The sequence below is a fragment of the Phallusia mammillata genome, chromosome 4 (genome assembly GCF_965637545.1).
Source record: "Phallusia mammillata chromosome 4, kaPhaMamm4.hap1.1, whole genome shotgun sequence".
NCBI classification, from domain to species: Eukaryota; Metazoa; Chordata; class Ascidiacea; order Phlebobranchia; family Ascidiidae; genus Phallusia; species Phallusia mammillata.
In genome coordinates this window covers 2,987,898-3,015,784 of record NC_137255.1, presented here as the reverse complement: position 1 = coordinate 3,015,784, position 27,887 = coordinate 2,987,898, and the positions used below count along the sequence as shown (strand labels likewise).

General features: G+C 36.5%; 1 protein-coding gene across 1 annotated transcript; it reads left to right on the top strand.

The window, feature by feature from the left end:
• Positions 1-190: 190 nt before the first annotated feature.
• On the top strand, positions 191-27,615 carry LOC145222445 (uncharacterized). Its single transcript, XM_080088571.1, has 31 exons — positions 191-346; positions 1,177-1,360; positions 2,766-2,912; positions 5,902-6,102; positions 6,931-7,084; positions 7,545-7,729; positions 8,162-8,440; positions 9,055-9,224; positions 9,752-9,905; positions 10,194-10,451; positions 10,708-10,881; positions 11,384-11,568; positions 12,316-12,542; positions 12,847-13,057; positions 13,427-13,562; positions 14,013-14,193; positions 14,637-14,839; positions 16,739-16,871; positions 17,382-17,554; positions 18,183-18,329; positions 18,746-18,909; positions 19,806-19,944; positions 20,547-20,744; positions 21,204-21,371; positions 21,847-22,031; positions 22,738-22,964; positions 23,396-23,606; positions 24,834-24,969; positions 25,390-25,570; positions 26,462-26,664; positions 27,237-27,615. The coding sequence occupies exons 1-31, from the start codon at positions 344-346 to the stop codon at positions 27,272-27,274; spliced, it is 5,355 nt and encodes a 1,784-aa protein (XP_079944697.1). The 5' UTR covers positions 191-343; the 3' UTR covers positions 27,275-27,615.
• Positions 27,616-27,887: the final 272 nt, after the last annotated feature.

Here is a 27,887-nt window from a genome sequence, read left to right as displayed (position 1 = left end):
CGTTTTATAAGTTAATAGAAATCTTTCCAAATTATATTTCTATGAAATCGCGCGCCAAGAATGTTTATTGTTTTGTTTTGAAGCGTCTCAATGCTACACGTGTACAAACGTTTTCAGTCACGCAGATTGCACAGAAATACAAGAATGCCCACCAGGAGATGAGGTAAATAACTAACCACAGAAAATGATAACAATACGGTTTAATCTAGCGATTTTTACCAAACATTTGGTGCTGTTGGGTTTTCAAAGAGCCTTGGCTGACTAAACGTGCCAAGCAGTTTGCCGTAGGGCATATAGGCTCAGTTGCGTGTGTTTGATTTCACACGCAATCAACCTTAATGTGATGCTGGTTAGTTAACTGTGTGTAGCAAAAAAGTTGTTAAAGCTACTTTTGTGGAGATACACAGAAGCAATCAGTTAGGTCTTAGCTAAGTTTTTAGGCCTCTTGTGAATGTTAATCATAGGTTTGGTATGTAATATCATATACTAAACATTTAATGTAGAAAGGGAAGTTTAGACGTAAGATTTTTACACTTACAGGTGGTTTGGCCTAAAGGTTACCTAAACATGGGCTTGTTTTGTGTTTGTCAGGGCACTTTAATTTTTATTTTTTAGTATTTTTAGCTTATATATCATCGTCTCATTTTTTAAACAATAAATGCTTTCAGTAAGCGCCATTGGGCCAAGGTTATAGAGTATGAAAGTATTGTATTATAAAGTATGGTGTAGTCAATGGCAGAATTTAGCCTTAATGAAACAGTGATAGTAGTGCAAGTTTTTTTACGCTTGTGTCAGACGCAATATTAGTAAAGTTGTTGGTTTTTCTGTACCTATTATTTTTCTTTGTAGCTGACAACTCGTTCAGCCATTATCCACCGATTGTGCACCTTTTACTGTTTTGCGCTCCATAACGTTTCAATGTTGCACAGTTATTTTTGGTTTGGTGATTGTTTTAGTGCAATTGAGTCTCTATGCTTTCCTTCACCAAGCTAAATAAACTTAACTTAACTGATATTTTACACAAATAAATGCATTTGCTTTCATTGTAGTTGTACAGTTTGATTTTAACCGCTTAACCGTACTGTATCAGTAAAAAATGTTTCTTGCCCAAAATTTTACTTTTTTATATCTTTTCCATAAACACACTAAAATAGAATTTGACATTTATGACGTCACCAGGGAAGGTGCATGACGGAGATCCGCGTCAACAATGACGTCACACGAATTTCGAAGCAATGTAAACAAACGGGGTCGTGTTTAAGTCAGGAGAACCAAAACGAAAACACATGCAATGCCGGAACCGTTAATTCGGTGTGTTATAGCTGCTGTGAAGGAGATCTTTGCAATGGAAATATTACGTGTAAGTAGATTCCTTGTGACAAGTTGTTATTTAGATACTGCAGTAGGGATTATGTTGTGGTGTATTTTTAATGGCGTTTATTTGTACCTTGTGTTTCTTATTGTCCGTGTATTTCTTTTTATCCCTTTTTAATTGGTTTTCAATACAGAAAACCTCGGTTAAACCGGATTTGGTTAATCTGTATCTTTGCTTAATTCGGTCAAAACTTAAAGTACAAATAATTTTTAATGTGGGAAGACTAACTATAATCGACATCGGTTAATCCAGATCTTTGCCTAATCCGGACATTTTTTTGTCCAAACGGGTCCGGATTACCAAGTTTTTCTGTATTTATTGTGTAAAAAAGTTCGCGGCAATGAACACTAACACAATAGTTGGTGTAACTGTAACCAAAATACTCTTTGTACTTTAAATTTATTTTAAATGGCAGTTCTGCCACAAAACAAACTTTAATCAAAAAAACTAATAAAAAAAAAAAACGTTTTTTCCGTCTACAGTGTTTTACAAATTTCTGTGTGTATATTTTAATACCTAACACACTGCCAGTTGATCTTTGGTGCTAAAATTTGATGGTAAAGTCTTTACACTTGATGAATAATATTTCCTTTAAATTAAGATGGGCATGCTAGCCCATACTCTGCTAAAAAGTCATGTACTTTAGTTTTAATAGGCGTTTCGGCACATACGTCAGGCTTTTTGTAAACAGGAAAACGTAATTTACATGCAAAAATGATAATTACATTCGTAACTTAATATATTCGCGTCTCAACGGTTAAGCATTTCCGGAAGTCGTTCGTTTCCTAACAATCAAAGTCTTTCTTGATGTATTTATAGGCACAAAGCGGGCAATTTTTGTGCAATACCAACATGTTTCAATTAGTTTATCATGCTTTCCTTCCTAATGTCGTTATTTCTTTCATTTTCATTCGCAACCATACAGAAATAAACGTGATGTACATGTTTTCTCTAATATCCTTACATGAACCTAACGGGGCAAGCAACTTTTTTCCCCGAAAATGAAGCAACCTTTTTCCGCAAATGTTACTCATTTATTCCGTCATTGCTTTTGCTGTGACCCCACACATAGGAGCGTTTCCTGCAGTGACATATGTTTTCGTGATGTGTATAACTTCAATTGTGACGAATTTTGGATGTCAATTGAGTTTCATGCAGAGGTTATGAAATGTAATTTTGCCCAAATCTGGAGGCGCATATACGTGTTAGATTGCAACGCAGATTTTTGACTTATGAAAGAAACAAAATGTACTGTTAACTAATTTTAAATGTTAGTTTTATTTATACTTTCCTGGTATGTTTAATTCGGAATTGGCAAAAAAGGCATTTCGTACGAACTAAACATAAACAATAACAATTTTTTTGATAATGTTTATGTTTGTTTCTTTAGCTGGCGCATCGACTACAGTCTCTACTACAACTACAAAACCAACAACTACAACAACAGCAACAACAACAATAGCAACTACAACAACAAATCCGACGACCACTTCCCTAGCGTTGGCTTTGACCTCACACAACAGCAACACCCTTCCACGTAAGATAAACATATGCTTCGATTCCAGTTAAATACATTTCTACAAGACTTTTTATTTCGCACGCCTATGGATAACACAGCCAAAACGGCGAACAATATTGCTTTACATCCGTCCTGATAAAGGCCGTAGCAACTATACGCTATGAAGTTTTTTGTTTTAAATGAATAGATATGGTAGACGGAAATATAAGCAATACTATGTACACACAAGCATGGACTTTCTTGTACATAGGTTAGATGTGCTGGCTATAGACAGACTTGGACAACTAGATTTTTTTCGGTTTTTCAAATACGATTAGTATCAAATTTAGAAAAGTCATTTTTTTAAATCGATTAGAAATAGAATTACCATTTTCTTAAAAACTACGCAGCTACCTCAGTTTTCGCATACCTGCTTTTTCATTGAAAATACTGGTTTTTATAATCTGATTTATAGTCTGATGATGCTAAGTTAGTGAACTTTTACGCAAAACCCTCTTTCATTTGACATACAAACTGTACTCCCTTTTATTACCAGATTATATTATGTCGCAACAGCCACACGTGTAATGTTTATCGTATAGGCACAGTTCGACACAGTGTCAAATTTAACTGAAAAACATGTTTCAGTGATGTAGTTTGGTCATGTTAACGTGATTGGACATGAAACGCATATTCATATCACATGCCTAACAATGCCGTTGGACAAGCTAGCGTTTTTAGATTAGCATTATGGTTTAATTTTACGTTTGCCACCTTGCATTTTTGCAAAACTCGTCTATGAATGTAGCATAAAACTTCTGTTTGGGTATTTTTACATACTTTTTTGATGTCATATGTTTTACTAATACTGTAATGCCATGTTTCATCTGCAGGTACTACGTTTTACGTTATTTAAACAGCAATTTAATTTTAATAAGACAATGATACCATCTTTGTAAATCCAATTTCATAACTTGATGATGTTACTAGTTGTTTGTGCATACAGTTTCTTCATCGGCTTAGGTAAAGACGGATGTTTATTTAAATACAAGCATGTGAATTAACATTTTCTTGGTTACAAGGAAACATAAAATGCATGTTTGCAGCGTTGGGATTCAGCCGGTTCGCACCGGTTCTATAGAACCGTCTCACGAAATTTTATGAGATCAGCGAATCGGTTAGCATTACTGGTTACTGTCACTGGACTTTTTGTAACAGAACCGGGTGAAAAATTGGACTTTTGTGATAGAACCGGTTGACAAAAAAATTTAATACCACCACTAGGGATGTGCCAAAATTGCAAATGTTCTGTTTGGTCGAGCACCGAGCATCTCACGTTAATGCTCGGTGCTCGGCCGAGCACGCTCGGTGCATTATGACGTCACAAAAAATCCCCTTTTTACCTTTTAGCTCTACAAGGCCTCTTACGTCACAAGCGGTGTTTTAAGCTGTACAGGCCTCAGAAGTACACGTTTTTCCACAATCTAATACATTTGAAAAATCATTTGTTTTTGTTCATAGACACCCTTTCGAACACTAGTTACCTATGTTAGCAGGGCATGAATATGCAAATTTAATGCTCGGGTCAGTTTGTGCAACTGCTCGGCCGAGCACCGAGCATCAAAAATAGCGATGCTCGGTACCGAGTACTCGGGTTCTGGCTCGGCTCGGCGCATCCCTAACCACCACTGTATGTTTGTATGCAAAAGTATTACATTAATTACAAAACGCAATGAAAACACAAATTTACTTGCCAACTATAACCTAATTAGCACGTAAAAACATCCTACAGGTGAAAGTAAGAAAAAAATGGCATTTTTTCTTCTAATTTTATAACTGGTCATAAACAAAAACGTGGGATTGACGTGTAAAAGCCAGAAGGCGTTTACAGCCAAATTGGACACGTTACAGCAGGTGTCAAAAACAGTCGCCCTTTGCGCCTATTGTCTTTAAACCACAGCGCACAATGTAAGAGGTGTGACGTTGTAATGAGCAAAACGTCATAATGCACTATCGTGGAACGCGTAATTGTAGAACTAGCTAAACACGGGAGATTGTGAGGTCACTGCAGGGGACAAATCATTTTTACATCCGGAGGACTGCAGTCTAATAAGGCACCTTACAGTGTAATGTCATGCAACTAAGACTTAGTCATATGCAAGCGGGGTCAAGCCGAAAAAGGCTGCTTGGTTTTTGTATGTTGTGACGTTGCAAGCTGCTCTGTTATAAAGCGTGTACATTCGGCTTGAAGTTTAGTTTACCAAGAGATTTATACGCAAACGACATTATTTTATTACTGAGAGAGATTTTTTGCGTTTGAAGAATATCAGTGTTTCCGAAAATGAAATTGAGTTTATTTTTTGCCGCTGTATGTAGCGGATTTTTATGTCTTGCCCAAGGTAAGCTTTTGAATTTGCATGTGGGTAGAAAGATTATTGCAGCTACATTTAAGTAAGGATTCGTGTGTCTAATACAAACGTTTCAAAACGCTAAAAACGTTTTGCTTTGATAAAAAGAGTGATCGGCTGCTTAGTGTAGCATTTTTTGAATACTTTTGCTGCAATAACTCTTTTTTTATAGCATTATTTGCTTCTTTTAACAGTTTTTGTGTTTAGTCAACTCAATTTGTGACACAGAATAACAAAAACGTTATATTGTTTTGTCCCTAGGATTATCTAGTGTTTTACAATTTGATTTGTGAGTTGAAAACAACCGGCTCAAATTATATTGAAATAGCCATGTTTTATCACTAGTAGAGGCATAAGCACTTTCCAAAACTAATTAGGATAAAGTATGTCGTATTTTATGTGTATTTAGGTCACTATATTTCAAACAAGACCCAAAATTGGATGTGTAAAAACCATCTTATTAAGCAATGGCTGCAATGCATTAATGTGTATACCAACGTTCCAAAGCCCTACCATGTATTTCTACGTACAATTTGAGCATCTAACTGTTACTTATTATAATAACTTTCCACACAACAATAGCATGAAACAAAAAGTAAACAAATTTCTTGTTTTAACAGCTCAAAGAAAATGCGCACCGCTTGAGCCACCAGAATTCGCCACACTATCATGTACTGATGGTGAAAATGAACGAAGCAAATGCAGTTTTATTTGTGACACCAACTATGCTCTTTCCCCCCTATCCGACCCCAGCAACCGATGTGCTTGCACAAGTAACACCAACTGCCGATGGCTGGGCCGACCAGGAGTTTGTAAATACGGTAAGCAGCGTTTTATGGCTTTTACAAGGCGTTTTTTTTTTAATTAGGTGTTTTTATGCATTCTATTTTTTTTCGTTCATAAACTTTTTACCCATAGTAAAGCATAAAATCAAAATAAAGAAGCATTTTTGTGGCCGTTTGACAAAAAATTGGTTCCTTTTTCAATGAAATAACCACTAATAGACCATCGTTGCGTGTTATAATTTCTAATTTACTATAACTTTCTCAAAAATGTTCTATTTTAACTAAATTCAACGATAATTAATATTAAGCACACATTTTTGTTGGTAATTAAGATTAAAAAATGATAGTTTATTTTTTAAATACGACAAAAGGAAACCATTTAAAACAGTCCATATTTTGAATAAGCGTATAATTGAAACTATTTCGCCATCCTAGCAACTTGTCATAATTCGTTTAATTAACGCATTTTCCAAACTAGTGCACAAAATGATAAATAAAGTTTTTCAAACTTGTATGTATCATAGTTATTTCCTCATATTACTCATTGCATGTACTTTTACTATTGCCACATTTGGACAAAAGGGTTTCTTTGCAACGCATTGGCGCGTGTCACGAATTATGACGTCACGCAAAGTTTTGGCAGTGTATTGAGTCACGGGGTGTGTAACAATACGTGCTGCGGGACGTCACAACCAGGAAATACAACAAAACGGAAGTCAAGTTAAACTAAGGAGCTGTGCGCACAAAAATCACTGTAAAATACACTTATTCTCAACAGTTTAGACCCCTACTTCTACATAGCCATGTTCAAGTTACTATTTTGATTCTATCATTCACAATTTTTATCCTACTTACTTTATTTAGTTTTTCCCGACCCGATCGCCTGTGACATGCCTGACTTCCAACGTGGTTCTCTTTCTGTCCTTGACACTTGGCCCACTGGCGCCCTCCTGCGAGTAAACATCCGACCAGTGCAAGTAACAAGTAGTGGATGGTCTGTGGCCCTTATGTTCTCCAGGTATGTACTCATAACTACATAAATCTGATATTTTTTATTAATTTGAGTGATGTACAGTCAACCATGGATTCAGTTAATGCGGATCTTTGCCTAATTCGGACCAAACTCGAGGTACAAATGATTTGTAATGTGGTAAGGCTTTAACTAATCGACATTGGTTAAATGGGACAATGTTTTTAGTCCAAATAGGTCCGGATTAACCGAGGTTTGCTGTATTTGCGCTAGCTCTTCGTAACTGTATTCTACTGTAAGTGCTCGACATTTTAAACGCCCCTTATCAATATACTTGTCATGTCAAAGTGGGAATGACTTCGCGTGCCAACATTTCGGTATGTAATAGTGGCTTGTGCTATCTGATTTGGTCAGTAATCAAAAAAGTACATCTATTCGTACATGTAGAGTCTGTTTTTAATACAGTTTAAGACAAAATCCTTAACAAATTTTCATTTTCTTGTTTTAGCCCCATCCCAGAAGAAGCCGAATTGCTTTCTGGCCATGTGCAGTTAATTTCAATCAGCCAGGACCGTCGAATTTTCACCTTCAACAGTTTGTCTCATAATATGGACATTTCCCCCATGCAAATTTATTCCGTGTACTTCTACGTACAAAACATGCCCGCGACATCAGACCCATCTACTTACTCAGGTAATAATGACTTCACACTGCTCAATAGAGCTGTAGGAATTTTTGTGTGGAATTTTTTTGCTAATTGATTGTGCACAGGCTTTGCTATTTTTTGTTTGGATTTTTTTTTAGGGAATTTTTTCAAAAAAGTGCTGCATTTCTTGTTTATTAGCTTAATAGAAACACAAGACACTTTTGAGACGCGGCTTATTGGAAAAATACATAAAAAAAAACAATAAATTAAATATAAAACCGTTGACATAAAACACAGATATTAAGAAAATGTATTTACTTGCACAAACGACCATTTATTTATTACTATATCTTTCACTACATAAAAAGTTTACTTTTAAAAGTAAGTTTATTCCTAATTTGTAGAAATGTTTTTAAAGTGCGTTATTTCCAAACCGTAACAACCTAACGACCCACTAATTTCTTTATATTTCCCTACAGCACTGGTGGGCGTTTACGACAAACTCATCTTCGATGCTTCATGCATTCAAGTCGTGAGCCCAGTGCGCCCTCTACCGACCACCGCGGCCCCGCCCACAACCACGCCCCTTCCCACTACGTCACAGAGGGCCACAACTACACAAAGACCCGTAGTGGTTACAACTAAAAAAACCACCACAACACCAAGACCGACAACAGCCCGTACAACAACCACTCGTTCTACGACCACAACCGTTGCACCTCCTGCTACAACACTCGCCCCTGGTGATAACTGCGAAGGTAAATATTTATTAAAAATGGAACTTGAATTTTAAACACTGAATCTATAGGGCTGTACAGATAAATACGGGTAATCGAATAAGCCGTTTAATTGCATGGGGGTCGTAAATCATAACTTTTGTTCCGAAAATTGGCCGGTCTAGAATTGTAATTATTAAGAAACGTCTGCAATTTTGGGTTATATCTGTATTTTAACAATTTACTTCAAAATGTAAAGAATTTTCCTTAAAATTAAATAAGTTTATAAAAATTATACGCTTTTCTTAAAGATATATAAATAAAGCACTTAATATTACCTGTATAAATTTAAAAGCTGCATTAATAACTAAATAAACAAACTACATCAAACCTTAAACTGGGTTTGGTTAATCCGGATCTTCGCCTAATTCGGACAAAACTTGAGTTACAAATGATTTGTAATGTGGCAAGTCTTCAACTAATCGACATCGGTTAATGCGGATCTTTGCCTAATCCGGACAATTTTTTTGGTCCAAACGGGTCCGGATTAACCAAGGTTTACTATAACAACAAAACTGTGTGCTATTCTAGAAACATTCTGAACATTGTATTCCTAAATAAAATACATCCCCAAAATAACTCCAAATTTTTTTCAGTTGAACCAAACGACCAAGCGAACCCTGGTTATATCATCCTTAACAACGGTTACAGCACTGGTGGAGGTATAAGCTTTAATGCGAGAGCTCAGAAATTCCCAGACAACAAAGGACTTCTCTCTGATTGGACCATAAAGCTCGAATTTGCTTTTCCAGTCGATAAAATTCAGGTAAAACGAAACTTACTTTTTTTTAGATCAAAAGTTGTTTGTTATATAATACGGTGAATTGATCTGTTATTAGATTAAAAATAGGTTAAGATTGTCCATATTTGCAGCAGGAAATCAAATAGCTAAACTTTGTTTGGTTAAAGTTAATTTAAACGACCAACTATTGCTAACTAATAAAAAAAAATTTTTGCTTTATCGTTTAATGCACAAAAATAATTTAAACCCCATTTTTTTCATTGCGTTTAAAAAAGAAAAAGAAAAATGAAATGCGTTTTAAAATTTACCAAGAAGCGCGTAAAACCACTAAAAGCAGCCAAAAAGGCGAGAAACAAGCGCGAAAGGCAGGTAAAAACGTTTACGCGTTGCTTGGTTTAAGATTCATTCATTTATAAGGATGACAAAAGTTGCTGTGGAAACGTCATGTTTTATTCAAGTGTAGGCTACTGGCTTGTTTGTTTCTATCAAATTTAACTTAGAAAAACGACTTTGGTTCATTTCACCCCGGTAAATCCCCTTTTTACCCCTAGGTTTTTGTCGCTCGCGCTGAGGGTCCATTCGAAGGGGGCAAAGTTTGGCTTCTTCACCCCATGGAATATAATGATGGTATTGGGGCTGGAGAGGGCAATAACCCTCTTCAGATCCTCTTTATCGGCAGTATCGCTGCGGGGACCGCCCCAGAAGGTGAGCTGACGTCACGAATGACGTGTACACTTATGACGTCACCCATGGAATCGTCTTTTTTTGCGTTATTTAATCTTAAATGACAAATTTTTCAATGCAAAAGTTTTGCATCGTTTGAAAAAACACTCAAGATGACGTCACAAACTGTATTGTGACGTCACTGTCTTTATAAGTAAAAGATTTTTGAGTAAAAAGTGTTTTTTTTTCGGCTGCATACAAATGATGACGTCACGAAGTTGGATGTTGACGTCACAAACTAACTTTTTCAAACGCTGTGTGTGTTTTCAGGGATAATGACTTTCTGTCGAAACGGCGCTCAACCAAGTATGGGACTTAGCGGAGGATTGGGCGGCTCAGGAGGGTCAGTCACCACTAATTCGCCATCAGGGGGCGCTAGCACTACCACCGAACAAGGCCCCCCATTGACCCTGCCCACCCAGGCCCCAAGCAGTGGATCACGTTGTTCTGCGACCGGCGCCTCGTCGTTTGGCAGCTTGCCAACTTCGTCAGCACAGACCAACCCTAATGGCTTCTTCCAATCAGATTGTAAGAACTTGGTTAAAATTAATTCGTGTTGGTTGTATATATTGCTAGCAAATGGCAATAAATAATACCAAGTACTTTAGGGATCTCAAATTATTTATTTTTAGACTTTTTTTTCTTTCTTTTTTATTTCTATAACATTAATTATACTTTTTTTCACCCATTTTTTAAAAAATCACCCATTTTCAGCCTAGCGCAGACCTTCTTATAAGATATTTACGTTTCATAACGATTCATGATTTATGTTTTGCATTTACAGTTAAGTCCAAAACGAAATACGATTACAACGAGATCATTCACAAATCGATTCTCTTCTACGAGGCTCAAAGATCAGGAAAACTCCCCGCAGGAAACCGAATTCCATGGAGAGGAGATTCGGGTCTTAAGGATGGTTGTGACGTTGGACATGACCTCACTGGGGGGTGGTACGATGGTAAGTGACCACTTTTTGATGGTTTTTGTAGTTTTAAAATATGGAAAAATGTAATAATGGCATATAATAAGCGAGTTATTATATGTAAGGGGTCTTATTTAGGCTTTTTTACGTCTTCTCTCTATTTAGAAGACAGGCATTTATTTGAATAATTTTGTCACTAAAATTTTGTTTTTTGTGTAACTACTTATTTTTAAGGGAGGTATTTTATGTGTATGAAACCATAAAATGCATTTTACCGTTTAATAACCTGTTTGTATGTAATTTAATGGCATTTAATGCTAAATCTAGCCCCCCAAAAACTAAAAAAAAACTTTACGATTTGCTAATGACGTCATTATGTGCAATACGACGTCATCAGTCGTTGCAATTACGTTAAAAAGGGAAATATTTTACTTTTAAAAACGTCACTAAATACAAAAAAATATCAAATTTTTGTTATTTTGAACTAAAAGATTAATTTCTACTATCAGATTTTTAAAATTTTTATTTTCCTTCACAGCTGGTGACAACGTGAAATTCGGATTTCCAATGGCTTACTCCGCTACAGTACTTGCTTGGGGAATAATCGAATTTAACGAGGCATATTTCGACTCTGGCGATTTAGAGGCAGCTCGTGAGTCCCTGAAATGGGTGACTGATTATTTCGTCAAGGCTCATACTTCTGCCAACGAACTCTATGTCCAGGTAAATTGAAAACGTTACAAATAATGACTACAGTTTCTCATTTGTTAGGGTTCGCAACTTTTAGACATTGGATGTTACTATATACATAATGTAAAACGTGGAAAAATATGTTTTTGGATATTTCAATTTTAACACATTTTTTGTAAATTTGGTTATTTTTAGACTAGTTTGAACAAAATGGATTTCCCACATAGCCACATAGAGTTTTTAGAATTTTTTACTTTTGGACTGCAAATATGCCTGATTACTACTGTAATCGAAACTTTTTGCAAACTTTATTCTGTGTTACTCAACAACCTAAAACTAGTAATTAACATATAATACACCCAGTGAAAATTGCTTAACGGTCGTATATGAGTTACCTTTATAAACGCAGTGCCAATTTTAATGTTTAAGGCAAAACGACCAGTGTAAATGCTTATTATATGGGTGCTCTAGACTTAGCATAGAAGCAAGTTTGTAAAGCTCTTCTGGCAAATGTATTTTTATTCCGACGTTTCGACGTCCTATACAGGTCGCCTTCATCAGGGTAAATAACACTGAGGGCGACTAGTACAGTGCACGATAAACAAAGATAAAAAGAGCTCTATAAACTTGATATTATGCCTGGTAGCAATAGCTTATATGTTAGCATAGAAGCCTTGAAATAGTTGCTAAATGCGATTAAAACCTAAAAAAACGCAGAGAAAAAATTTGAAACAGTACATGGTGAACGTGGGAATCGAACCCTAAACCTTGTGCTTTCAGGTCGGCAACCCAAGTGACGATCACGGCCAATGGACTCGTCCAGAAGACATCCGCAAAGTTCGCCAATCGTACAAAATCGATGAAAACAACCCTGGTTCTGAAGTGGCTGCCGAGACAGCTGCTGCCCTTGCCGCTGCTTCTATCGTTTTCAGGGATGTTGACCAAGCCTATGCTGATGATTTGATTCTCCATGCACGCTTGTTGTACAAATTTGCCGACGATTTTAGGTAAATTTGGTTTATGCAAGTATTTTAAAGTTTAAAATTTTGGAATGTTATAATTTTGTAACAAGTAAAAATTGCAGTTACAAATTCTTTCCTTTTTTGATTTTTGATAAAAAATGTTGAACCTATTTTGTTATTTTTTGCGAAACACTGCAGAAAAGTGTCAATTGTTAAGAAGTTTTTGTTATTTTTTTGTTATTTGTCTTGAAATAATTAATATTCAAAAAATATTTTCCAAAACATTAAAAAAAATGTGAAACACTTTTATTCTCACATCAAAAACATCAAACCATAACCTTTATTGCAGAGGAAATTACCACAATTCGGTTCCAAGTGTGCGAAACTTTTACAAATCATGGAACGGTTACAACGACGAGCTACTGTGGGGAGCAATGTGGCTTTACAAAGCTACTGGTGAAGTGTCATACCTTAACACAGTAGAAAACAGATACGATCAATACGGCGCTAACTCCGTGCCTGGAGAATTTTCATGGGACAATAAATACGCCGGAGTACAGGTATGGTAAAACTTTTTTATAATATGCTGCTTGTTGGTTTTTTAAAAACATTTTTTGCGGCTTTTTTCTGTACAAAAAAGTAAAAAAATGTAGATTTTTCTGAGCAAAAACATTTTTAGAAAACTTTTGTTTTGAAACATCATTAGATTGCTTAAACATATCATTTAAAAGCAAAAAATACGCTGAAATTAGGTTTACATCAAAGTATTAAACCTGAAAATTTATTTTTTAGTTGTGTGTTTATAAAATTACAAAAAATATAATTAAAAAGCATCCAAAATTGTTTTAACCCGGTTTACGAAATAAAAGATTTTTAACTAATACCTACACAATCTTTACAAAAACACACGTCTTCATAAAAATTCTCAGATACTTTTGGCTCAATCTACACAAAAATCCAAATACAAGAATGCAGTTGAAGCTTTCGTAAACTCTGCCAAAAACATTGGAACAACTCCTCAAGGTTTAACTTGGAAGATCCAATGGGGACCAAATCGTTATGCAGGTTAGCTTCATCTCTGACGTCACTGTTTAACGATGGCGTCACATTCAACTTTGACGTAACACTCAACTTTGACGTAACAGTTTAAATGTAATGTAACAACTTAACTATGTCGTGACCGTGTATAACTCTGACGTAACAATTTAAATCTGACGTCATGGGCCAAGTATGACGTCATAGTAAAACTTTACGTAATTTTGGTTTAAAACATAAATTCAAACAAATACAAAAATAAAATAAAAAATGAATGTAAAATAAATAAAGTAAAAATTAATGATTGTGCGACTTAAAAGCAAAAAGTAGGGAATCAGAAAAGCAAATATTATCAAAAAGTTTTTTAACTGTTTCTAAACAGGGGAAAAATACGCCAACTTTTTCCAACAATTAACGCCTTGCTGCAACTAACGAGCCTAGACCTTTGCTTAATTTTAATTATCGGAACTTTTTTCACAGCCAACTTCGCATTTATTTCTGCCATGGCTGCCAAATTGGAATCCGAAAGTGCTAAGAAATCCAATTATATCACATATTCCAAGAAACAAATCAATTACTTGCTTGGAGACAATGAAATTGGAAAGAGTTATGTTATCGGTCATACAAGTGCTTCACCTAAACGACCCCATCACAGATCAAGGTACTAGAATAGTTAACCGGGTAGCGGCGATAAATACCGGATAATAGTTGGACCCGATGGATTGAAAACAGCTTACACATTGTTGTTTAATTTAACATTTTACTGCATATTAAGACACTATAATATGGATCCGGGTAGTAGGTTCGAAACGGGTAGCAGTAAGAACCGAAAAGATTCGAATCTTTGTACTTTCGAATTAGATTTTTATCAGATCCAGCATTGCCAAAGAATATGTTGTACTATTGCAAATGTAAATTAACTGCATATATTCGGATCTCAAAGATTCGGAACCGAAAGTATCGAAAATTTTTACTCCTATTAAGCAGCATACACGATTTTTCGAAAATTGTATATCCTTTCTAAGCCTAAACACAATTTTGGCATAACTTACATACAATACACATAAAGCTCTTCCCAAACCTAATTTCCCTCCCTTTCTGCAGCTCTTGCCCCGCATGGTCTTCACTCCCTGCACCTGGTTGCTCGTGGAACGATTACAACATGGCTGGCAACAACCCACACATTTTGTACGGTGCCTTGGTGGGCGGCCCTAACAAGAACGGACAATATACGGATGACCGCAAGGATTATATCAGTAACGAGGTCGCCGTGGATTATAATGCAGGTTTCCAATCAACCGTTGCTGGTAAGTTAGTATATTGATTCTGGACAGCTGGTTTTTAAAGTTTGTGTTGCGTTGCTTAGGCATCGTGACATCACCTGTAATTACGTCACTTAAGTTTTTCTAATTAAAGCAAATCTTTTTTTAAATTTTAGGTCATAATTTTAGACTTCACTAAACCAATAAGCGTTTGTATAACTTTTAGAATATCACCCTGTTTTTAAGTAGGATTTATTTTTAGTTTTATATCACATACAAAACTGTAACAACCTCTATGTTTTTGCAGCTCTTCAATACTTTGCCCTAAACGGAGCTCTCTAAATTTCTCGACGAAAAAAGAGGACACTTTGATTTCGCTTTGAAACAACATTTTTTACCCAAATTTGAAACAGAGTTATCTTTTTTTCTTAAATTCTTTTGTATTATTTCGATGTTTGCAGTGAAACAAATTCAATAAACTACAGCATTTTAAAACACAATTTGTGATTTTTCTTTGACTGGTGCCTTAAGCTTGTATAATTTTAACTTGAGAGGTATTTAACATGATAAAAGCAAGGTTTGTATATGAATGCAAGTGCATTTTAAAGAATACGGCGTTTTCCTTGTATGTGTATCAATGCAAGAATAAACTACAAGATTTCTCCTAAACTTCAATTTTTAATGCATATACAACGGGCTGTTGGCAACCAAATTTAAGGCAAGCCCTGTTTTAAATCCTTATCATACCCAAAACAATCAACATTATACAAGCATTTATGCTTTAATAACAACAAAGTTGACTCACATATATACACAAAATCTTGCGCGAATTTGTCATAGGTATTGTCAAAATGTACCCAAAACATGCAGTTTTTGTAAATCTTTAATCACAAACTATTATTCATCAGTAATCGGCCACCGGTGTACCGTTTGTACACCGTTTGTTTTGATCAAATTGTAATGAGTCAGTTCTGTCGAATATAAAAACGGTATCAAAACTACATGAGGCCTTTGTGTTCAAGAATTAATTTAAGACAAGGTATAATTAACACCAAATTAAAACTAGTTGTGAATAATAGAATGAGGTTTATTGGCCGGAAAATGACTTTAAAGAAATTGTGTTGTGCAGTTATTATTATGTTGTTGCTTGTGGACAAAGTAAATGGAAAAGGTAAGGACGTTTTTAACACTAAATATGTTTTATAATTACAATTAAAATCGCATACAAAAGAGCTAAGAATGTTCTACATACAAATAGAGTTATATCTTCGGGGCTTTATTGCATGACAAAGCTAGCTTGTTAAAAAGAACGCTTCCATTGTTATTTAACAACATCGGAGAGCTACAATTTTAATAAAGAAAGAAAACAGAAAATATCACCAACAGGAACAGGAGTGCCGACCCAAGAAAATGTGCTGACAAATTCACTTAGAACAACTTTTGTGTTTTAATTCTTACTTGTGTTGTACAGTGTAAATAAATTTGTGTGTTTTTGTTTTATTTTTTATTCATTTTTAAATTTCGTTCGTTACTGTTTATAACGTAGTCTTTTTAAGGGTGCGGCTGCTGCGTCTGACAATATTATGTCCTTTTTTGTAAAAATTTTGACATTGGCGTAATTTCAACCGCGAGGTTTTTGCAGCTGTTTCCCGATTCCGTGGCGCTAGTGTAGTGTTTTCGTATTCCTATGTACCATTTTCATGCACGGTTTCAAAATTAATACAATACAATATAATCTTGAAACAGATTGACTTTTAGCTCATTTGTCACGAATAAGGACCATAAAACCATAAATTGCATGGTTTTCTTTACCAATCATGAGATTGATAACAATTGTGAGCTGATGAATTTACTAAAATATGACTTTTAATACCTTCTGTAAGTAAAAAAACAAGCATGTTTCAATTAAAAGTCAAATTTACCCAAAATTATTTCTATCTTTAGAGGAAAAATGTGTTGAATCGTTGTCAATCAATTGCAAGATTGTTGTCTCGTGGAAAACAGGTTTTGTGATTGATGTTGAAGTTACTCCTCAAGAAACAACAAACGATTGGGAAGTAGTAGTTACTTTTCCACAGTAAGTCGACACGCTAACATCTTAGGACATGACTTAGCTTAAATTTTGCTGTTTGTGGTATGTTTCCAGTTTAAGCACTTGCCTAAATTAAAGCGTTAAGTCATGTATTGGTGTAGCAAGACCAAGCACTTTGTGAAATTGAAGTGCATTAGTCACATTAACTTAATATGTTTTCAAACCGACAAGATGTCCGAGTGGTTAGCGCAACCGCCTTGTGTTCAAAAGGTTGTGTGTTCCAATCCCATCTCGGTCTCTTGTGTTTCCCTGAGCAAGAAACTTGAGCGGCATTGCTCCAACCCAGTGGTTCCCGATGGGTTGAAGTAAATTAACGTCACCAACTGCCTTAGTAAAAAATGCTACAAACAATGATTCAATAAAACAGGCAGCTCGACGGCGGACTCATTATAAGCATTAGCGCAATTAGGCCTGGCCCGCCACCGAGGATAAAAATAAAACGAACAAACAAACTGTTTTGTCTCTAGTCTAAACTTCTTTTTTTCCTTTTTTCAGTTCTATCGGCAAAAATGCTCAAATTGTCGCTGGTAGCACACAAACAAAATTTGCCGATGATGATCGCACGATCTTGAGCGCTACTTCAAAGCGTAATTTGGTTAAGGACGAAATCTTTTCTTTTGCTGTGGTTTTCAACAACTTAAAATTCGGGATTCCTCTTTTCTCTCAAGGTAGCAGTTTAAGAAGTTAATTGTTAAATTTATATTGTAATAGCATTCCCATAAAATTTATTGGAAATTACATGCGTCGATTCCTAAAGCTTTAAAACGCCTTTTGTACAAAGTCAATTTCTATGTGCGGAAAGCCATCTACAGATCAATCAGGATAAAGAACCACATTAAATGGTTTCCTTGATAGTCAGTTGACTGCAGGAAGTTGATCTAAGATATAGTATAGGTAGTTTTCTCGTGAAAGTTGGTCATTATGCATGCTAGGTTTGAAACTACACCTATGTTGAAAAAAATATGTTGAAAACTTGAACTACCTATACATGTACTTCAAACTTAGATTAAGAATCTCCCAGCTTGTTGCTTGGTGGATGAAGACTATAATGAACCATATGTCTGTAGATTTAAGTTTATGAAAAACATTGAGTTATTCGTCTTTAAGATAAGATTAGCGTACGATTTCAAAGACACGTGTGTTATAGTTGCTTAGAGATTCTGATGATGATGCTGTAAAGTCCAAATATATACATTTCTCACAATGTTTAAGACGAATGACTTAATACCTTTTATAAACTTTAAAAAATCTGATTTTGAGCCTTTGTTATGATGCGTGCTTTATTTGTGTTAAAAGTTCCGGCAAATTTCTACCTTCACAAGAATGCCAACAGAACGTGCCACAATCTGCCAGAAACTACAACTGCAGAACCTGAAACCACGACACCAGCTGACCCGACAACCGTTGATCCGGCGACTACCGCTGCCGCTTCTAAATGTGAACGTAAGTGTAAAATCTTTGGGTATAAAAATGGCAGCGTAGTTATGCCAAAGCAAATCACAAGTCAGAAATAGCTGCGCAACAACAGAACGTTTGCTAAACGGAAAAGTGTAAGGCCATAAAACTAAGTTCCTGTAAAGTTAAATTGAGTTAAGATGAATACACAAGCCCTGGAGCGTTCTAGAAAAGTCTAGCCTCCGGTGGGATTCGAACCCACGACAGTAACCTTTCCGGGACTCGCACTGTACCAAATGAGCTGCAAAGGCTCAGTGGTTAACCATCTAAAGTCGAATCACAAGCACCGTTGCCTGTCTTGTATGCTGTTTCTGTAGTAAGATCTTACGTTGGTAGCTCTACCGCACCACTTGCGAATTTGTCGCACTTTTTGAAGCACCTTTTTAGCCGTTTTTTTTAAATAGATCTTCGACCCCCTGAAGGCTACACCGTAACCAATCACGGCTGGAGAGAACATAAAACAACTTGGAAATTCATTGGAACCATTCATAAAAATCCTGATAGTAGGGGTGTTATCCAAAAGTGGACGATTAAAATTGTGTTCGACCCACCTGTCACCGATGTTGATGTAAGCAACCCTGCTGGTTTAAACACTTTACTTTCATTTTTTCGACACTTAAGCCATTGCTTTTTAACCTTTTTTAAGCCATGGAACACTTTATGTATTAAAATAATCTTGCGTAACACCAAACGAAATTTTGTAAAGATGCGATAAAATAAACCAGGTCACACTCAACTATACTGTATTATAAACAGCAAAAGGCCCACGCAATTACATTTTAATTATTGTACAACCGTAAATAAAACAATACACGATGACACATTTGAACATTCAAACATTGGTGACAGTGGATAATTACTTTTATAAACGAAAAGCTATTTACGCCCATTGTGTTAAACCAGTGATTTTCGACCGATGTTCCATGGGACCCTAGTCCAGCTATTAATTTTTTTGCGGAACATCTTTCACAAAACACATATGTTATCCGGAAAATCAGTTAAAAAACCGCTGGTCTAAGCTCTATCAATACACTCTGAACCAGTCGCGTTTAAAGTAAAGAAATAACAAGTTTATAGAGCTCTTCTGGCAAATTTGTAGTTTTACCGACATTTCGAAGTCCTATACAGGTCGCCTTCATCAGGGTAAATAACACCGAATGCGACTAGAACAGTGCACAATAAACAAAGCAAAAAAAGAAAAAAGTGCTCTATAAACTTGATATTATGCCTGGCAGCAATAGCTTATATATTAGATCACTATATCATATGCATGCATTATTGAGATGTATGTGCAATTGAGTTTATGGAGCTCTTCTGGCAAGTGTATTCCGACGTTTCGACGTCCTATACAGGTCGCCTTCATCCGAGTAAATAACACCGAATGCTCTATAAACTTGATATTATGCCTGGCAGCAATAGCTTATATGTAATGAAATGACCTTGTTTGTTGATTTTTCTTGTCAGGCTTACAACTTCAAAGCAGCCCGTATGTTTCACGAAGGAAGGGTTTGGTTTTTTACGGCTCAAACTTGGAACACTGAACCGCTTGATTTTCACCTACGCTTCATGGGAACTGTACCCAACGCTGACGATGCACCCACAGGTGAAATAATTAAGTTGATCTCTAACGGTATTTTTCTAGCCTACGCCTTGCCATATGAGAATGCTTTGTGACCGGCTGATTCGGTACGACGCCTTCAAGGGTACTTTGATTTATATAAAAGTATGCTGTAATCGCATCAGGGCTGATCCCAGTTATGAGTTTATAGTGATGGGACGAGTACCCGGTACTCGGTATCGAATGATTTCAGTGGCATCGATACCCGTACTCGATATTCAAATACTTTTCCTCTGTTTTCGATACTAACGTTCGATACCGAAGGCCGTTTACCCTACATGCTTCTGCAACACTATATTTAAGTACTCGGCAATCGGTATCGAAGGTATATACACATGGTACTCAGTATCGGTACTCGCTTCAAAACTTGGTATCGTCCCATCACTATGAATTTATGTTAAATTTAACTGATTACACATTAATGTTTGAACGAAATGAATAGTCACAGCCTTTGCTCCTGAGTTATCCCACGTACAACGTTTTGTGTGCCTAAAAAAGGGCTATACCAAGCCCTTTTACATATAATTATGATTGTTCACAAAAAGGTTAAATATGTAGAAGAAAAAACACAAACATATATTTTGCAGGAGTGGCTTATTTATGTCGTGGTGACGAAATTCCGACTCAAGATATCACTCAACCGGAATTCGATTTTATTTTGTCCCACGATAAAGCGCATAAATGTCTAGAATTTGATCCATTGTCACAATGTGGCCCAGAAACGGTGCACAGTTGTTTACCAGCCGTGTCTGGAAGAACCCGAGTTAAATTTATTTCATCTGAAGGTTTGTACAATCAAGATACGTCGTCTGTTCGTTGCGAATTTAAGACTGTATGCTGTACGACTGTAAAACTGTACGAAGGTGCGGCTGCCCGAGTGTTAGAATGTAACGGCTGTACAACTTTACGAGTTTTAGACTGTATGGCTGTACGACTGTAGAACGCTACGGCTGTAAGACTGCACGGCTGTAATACTGTACGGCTGTAAGAATGTACGGCTGTACAACCGCACGAGTGTAGACATTACGACTGTACAGCTGTGCAACTGTATGATTGTACAACTGTTCGGCTGTACAACACCACGAATGTAAGACTGTACGGCTGTACACCTGCACGGGTGTAGGGCTGTAGGACGCCAGTACGGCTGTTCATCTGTACTGAGTGTAAGACCGTAAGAGTGCATGCATGCTTTACTACTACACGTATGTACGACTGTACGTTTCAAACATCCTTGCATATACCAGACGAAACGAAATACGATTACAACGAGGTCATTCACAAATCGATTCTCTTCTACGAGGCTCAGAGATCAGGGAAACTCCCCGCAGGAAACCGAATTCCATGGAGAGGAGATTCGGGTCTCAAGGATGGTTGTGACGTAGGACATGACCTCACTGGAGGGTGGTACGATGGTGAGTGACCACTTTTTGTACTTAAAAAATAGAGGAATGCAAAATTAACATGTGTGACAAGTCGGGCTGGGCTTTTCGGATCGGGTTTTGGTCGGTTCGGGCATTTTTGTTGTGACAACGGGCTTACACGGGCCATGACTTCACATTCTGTGTCCTTTTTTAGTTTACGTAGCTAAGTAGCTAGTTACTGGACTTAAAATGTCCAACTGACCGTAAACAACTTTTAGGGCCATTGTCTAGTATTGTCCATTATGGATGTCTTCTTTATTATATTATACACCTACCAATCAAATTTTCGGGAAAAAACGGGCTTCACAAAAACGATTCGGGTTCGGGCTGGACTTTAAGCTTATACTTTTGGGAACTTAAAATTCTGGTGTAAGAAGTGTGATTATTTGCATAATTTCAGCAAGCAGGCACATACCACAGTAATACACATGATTAAGGACAGTTATATGATTGTGTTTTTTTCCAGCTGGTGACGACGTGAAATTCGGTTTTCCAATGGCTTACTCAGCTACAGTGCTGGCTTGGGGAATGATTGAATTTCAGGAAGCTTACATAGACGCTGGAGAATGGCAGAACGCTCTTGATATGCTGAAGTGGGCGACAGACTACTTTATTAAAGCACACGCTGCCCCTAATGTACTGTATGTTCAGGTAAATTTTATAAGTTTTGCAGAACGAACAGGTCGCAAACTTGGATAACCATCAAAACAAGTACAAAATCAGATAAAAAACGTTTTCTCATAAATCAGGGAATATAAGCAGTGGACCTAATACCTTGTGTAGCTCAGTTGGTATAGATCACAAGCCCTCGCTAAGCTCCTGCCGTGGGTTCGAATCCCACTGCAGACTACACATTTTTCTAGCCTATGTCATATGGGGATGCTTGGGTGACCAGCTGATTTGATATAATGCCTTTCATATGTCTGGTGTACTATGGTTTATAAATGAGTATGCCGTGATCGCTGGTCTGCATCAACGCTTTGCGGCTGATCCCAGTTTAGAATTTATGTTCATCTTAACTGATACTGGTCGAACTGACGATCCCCTACCACGAAGCTGACATGTGCAGCATACGAGGCAGGCAACGGTGCTTGTGATTTGACTTTCGGCGTTTTTTGTTCACTGAGCCTGTGTAGTTCGGTTGCATGGTAGAGGTCTAGGTTAGGCTGGTTTTATTGGTTCGAATCCCACCGCAGTCTAGATTTTTTCTAGCCTAAGCTTCGCCGTATGGGAATGCATGGTGGCCAGCTGATTCGGTATCACACGTTAAATGGGCCTGGCGTACTATGATGTATGTAGTTGGCATTCAAACATTTACAACACAGTAAAAACAACCAATGCCCTCATTTCCACACAGATTGGCGACCCGGTGCGCGATCATAGCAAATGGTGGAGGCCAGAGGATTTTTTGGTGGACAGAAAGTCGTACAAGATCGACATACGTCATCCTGGCACAGAGGTTGCGGCTGAAACGGCTGCTGCTCTAGCTGCGGCTTCTATTGTATTTAGAGATGTCAATTCCTCCTACGCGGACACTTTGGTTCAACATAGCAAAGAATTGTACCGATTTGCAGACCGTCGAAGGTAATGGTTTATTTGTAGGCAAATTAACTAACAACATACCTCACGGCAGCCAGCTTAATTTCGATAGGTGGCGCAAAGAGCACGAATACCTTTTTAAAATAATATACGTTAAACCTCGGTTAATCCGAATCTTCGCCTAATCCGGACAATTTTTTTGGTCCTAACGGGTCCGGATTAACCGAGGTCTACTGTATGTCCAAGACGGTTAGCACAGTAAAAGTCAAAAATATTATATTTACCATTAATGCCTGTAAGGAAAATATTTCTTTAAAAATGTTGTTTCATTTTAGCAGGAAAGTAACAATCCTTTCTCAATCGTTCTTATTTATACCTTAATTCAAAAAAAGCAAGCCTGGTTGTTTTACATGTACATGGGTTTCCAAACAATATCCATTTTGGTTTGGTTTTACTAAAGGTACATTTTTACGTAGAAAAACATACCACGAATCCGTCCAGTCTGTTAGGAACTTTTACAAATCGTGGAACGGTTACAACGACGAGCTACTCTGGGCAGCAGTTTGGCTTCACAAAGCCACAAATGAATCAAGTTTTTTGAAAAAGGCCGAGGACCGTTATGATGCTTATGGTGCCAACGAGGTCCCTCAGGAGTTTTCGTGGGATGATAAATATGCAGGAGTACAGGTTTGTGAAATGTTTTTCTTTTCTTAGTACAGGCTTTATTGTTATTTAAGATTTTTTTAACAGATATCTGTAGCTTATAATAATAGACAGTTGGTTATATTTTGTCCAGGGAGTCGAACCGCTTGTCATACGGGTTCAGGTTCGGTTCGGGTTCACTTCGTTTTGTTTTTAAGGGTTCGGGTTTGGTTCAGGTTTTTAAAAATGAATATTTTCGGGTTCGGGTTTTGTTCCGGTTTGGGCAAACTATCCGGTCCGAACCGGTTTGCGGTTTTTAAACCGGTTCAAATTTTCATTCGTTTCAATTTAATTCTACCTATCATCTTCCTGGCCTTATCAAACCCCACAAGATTTTTAACCGTGCACTGTTATTTTTGACACGCTCTATAAGTGTTATCTCGCGTATTCTTCAGTGCGCTGTTTAGAAAAAAATCACAGAATATACAACAAACTGCATTTTTTACTGGTTCAGTTCCGGTTTGGGTCCAACGCCAAACAAAATATAGGGTTCAACTCCGGTTCGGGTTTTTAGAAAATCGTAATTAGCGGTTCGGGTTCGGTTCGGGTTCGGTTGGGGTTTAATGAAATTAACCGCTCAAACCGGTTCTCGGGTTCGGGTTCAGTTCCGGTTCGACTCCCTGATTTTGTCACAGTAAACCTCGGCTAATCCGGACCCGTTCGGAACATTTTTTTCGGATTGGGCGAAGATCTGGATTAACCGATGTCGATTAGTTAACGTCTTACCACATTACAAATCATTTGTATTTCGAGTTTTGCCCAAATTAGGCGAATATCCGATTTTCCCGAGGTTTTGCTATCTAACGAAAAACATTGAACATGGCTTACTGTACACATTTTCTTTTTTTCTTCTTTAAATGTAAAGCCTATTAACAAACGTTTTTGACAACTGTTGTTAAAATGTACTTTTTCATTTCAGCTAATTTATATTATTGAGTCTTTTTTGTGACTTACATTCACATAACACCTTGCAACGACGGTGTATCTGCAGCGCGTTCAGCCATTATCCCCCAACTGTGCCCTCCACTATTTTGCGCCCCATAACGTTTCAACGTTACGCATTTATTCCCGGCTTGGTGATTGCTTTAGTGAAATGGTGTCGCTATGTTGTCTTTCACCAAGCGAAATAAACTCATCTCCTTAAAACAACATTTTTTGGCAAATTCACAAACCATCGAATTTTAAAACCGTATCTAATTCATCTTTTAATAGGTTTTATTAGCCCAAGAAACTGGTCACATTAAGTACAGAGATGCCGTCAAAGCCTTTGTCGATCTTGCAATAAATACACGGAAAACTCCTCATGGTTTAACGTGGCTCATCAAATGGGGATCAAACAGATACGCAGGTGAAATTCAACATTGTACAGAAACTCTATGGATAAGTTTCTAAATTGTGTTTTAATTTTGGTGTGTTTGGTGTAAAAAATTTCTCCCTCTGTCAGACAAAATTTTCACATAAAATATTTTCATGTGCATTTTAAAGGTTGACATTGATTTAGAAAATTTCTGTAAAAAATTCTACACTGACGTCATACGCGACGTAGCTGTGACATCACCAGTGATGTCATGTCACAAAACTTGTTGCCAAGAATTAATGTACCAAAATATCAGTAGGGCATAAATAAGGCATCTTTGTCTATATATGAGTTAAAAAAATAAAATTAAATACTGTATATAGTAGATTTTGTAATTTGGCAGTATTTTTGACACTTTTTATTTTTTTAAATAAAAGTATGTCATGAAACATGTTTACAATTTAATTTCAGCCAATTTTGCGTTGATTGCTCTAATGGCGTCCAAAATTGAGCCAGAACTACCGGAACGGCATAGTTACGTTCGTTATGCAAGAAAACAAATCCACTGTATGTTGGGATCTGGCGATGGAAGACGAAGTTATGTAGTTGGTTTTGGTCACAACCCACCAAAGCATGTACACCACAGGGCCAGGTGAGCTGTAATATTAGACGAATACTTTTTTTGCACGAAGTTGGTGGTATGACATTATTAAAAACATAATTCGCTTTACTAGCTCTGCAGCGTTTATATATGTTCATGAATAAAATCTTTTTAAAGCCTATACCGTGCTTTTTACGTTGTCTTGTACTGCGATACTGAAAAATGGTTATGGCCAATATATTGTGTGTAGTATATTGTAAATCACGAGTCACCAGAGACTCGGTACGCAGATGGAGACAACAGTCACGTATAATAACAGAGTGAAAACTTTGCTTTTAATGAATATGTTAAGAACAACTTTACTTGGCCTTGTTGATAGTTTTAAATGGTTTGTATTTTATACATAATGTCATAAAAAATTTTTAAGGAAATATAATTTTTAAATTGGATTGTGTTTAATTATCTGTTGCCCTTTTTGGGGGAATAATCTTCTATGATCAAGTGGATAAGATTGATACATTCATACTGTGTTTGTGATTCGACTTTTGGCGGTTTCTCCACTGACCATGTGTAGCTCAGTTGGTAGAGCGCGAGTCCCGGAAAAACTCGTGCTGGGTTCGAAATCTTACGATATGGAAATGCTTGTAATCGGATTGATTCAGTATCACGGTTTCGAAGGGCCTGTTTGAATGTGTTTTTTTGCATATATGTTATCCAAACAAATTGGTTTATGCAAGACAAAGTATTATTTTATTAAAACCAATTGGTGATTGGCTTGATTAGGTATCACGCCTTTAATGGGCCTGTTTTAAATATTTTTTATATGTTATCCAAACAAATTCATCTGTTCAAGAAAAAGTATTATTTTATTAAAACCAATTCGATGCTTAAAAAACTTCTTTAATTCCCAACTTTAAAACTCTGAATTTCTTATGTCTTCAGTTCATGTCCTCAGTGGAGACAACGGCCCGTTTCCCAATGTACTTTTGAGTCGTTTCGTAACCCTGCCCCCAACCCCCACGTATTGTATGGGGCGCTTGTGGGTGGGCCCAATTTGGACGGGGAATATACTGACGTCAGAGACGATTACGTCAGAAATGAAGTGGCTGTCGATTATAATGCTGGGTTCCAGTCCGCAGTAGCGGGTAAATTTTTGTTAAGAAAATGATAATTTTGAGGAGCTGTTTTGTGTAGTACAATAAATTCCAACATAAAACTGGAATTGGCGAATAATACTGGATGCCTAGCTAAGCATTACTTTGTCCAAAGTTTAAAAAAAGCTTTACTCGTTTTCAATACAAAAGTTACTTACCTGAAAGAGTGTTGGTTAATGACAAACTTGTAAAAACTTTCGAGTTTTGTCAACTAAGCTAAATACTAAGCATTAAAAAAACCCAAAGCTATAAAACGAGTGAGATACTATATCTTTGCTGTCTATTATAAATTAGTTTTTTTGAGATTATGAAATTTAAAGGCCCTTGTCAAGCAATGTGGCCTTTTTTTTAAATGTAACTGTGTAAATAGCTAGCCCGCAGTGGGATTCGAACCCACGACAAAAACTTGTTATCCACAAAAATGCTACCAGGCTCAAAGACAAGGCAAATCTAAAATCGTTTTACCAACTAAACTACCCTTAATAACACATAGTATTTGGTGCTCAATCGCGTTTTAGAAAAGCTTTTTTTTTTACCATACAAATTTTATCTTATATTCACAGGACTCAAGTATTTCTACAAGCATCCAACAAACGAGTGATTATTTTTATTTGAATCTTATTATACAAAGACGATCTTGATCTACAAATTATCGACAACCATTTACAGTCCATTATTACTTCTGTATATTGCTGTGTAGTTTGTTTCATAAATTTAGTATTGAATATATTTGCGTTTTGTTTCTAAAAATGTAGAAAAAGACTAGACTTCTTTGATAGTTCCTCTAAAAAATGATGCCTTCATGCTGTTGTACATAAAAAAGCTTAGCAGCAAAAAGTTATAACAACAACAAAGCGAAGTATGTAACAACAAGAGATAGTTGTGTATGACGATTGTGGTGTGCAACTAAGTTTTACGTGCAAACAAATCAAAAATATCGTTTGTAGCCTACTTACTACACACGAAGAAATAGTTAGAATAGTTTATTATTTGTGATGTAATCAAGCATATTTAAAAGATTAGGCAAAGCGAAAAAATCAGTAATTAGAATAACAGCAGCATATTTTGGTAGAAAACCAAATATTCAAAAAGGAATACAAAACTAAATCAAGTTTCGAAATTATGCAAAATATTTATAGAAATTGTAAATGTTGTGATCTCATGCGTGACAATTGTGATTCACTCAGAATCACTGAGGCAGAACAAAACGAAGT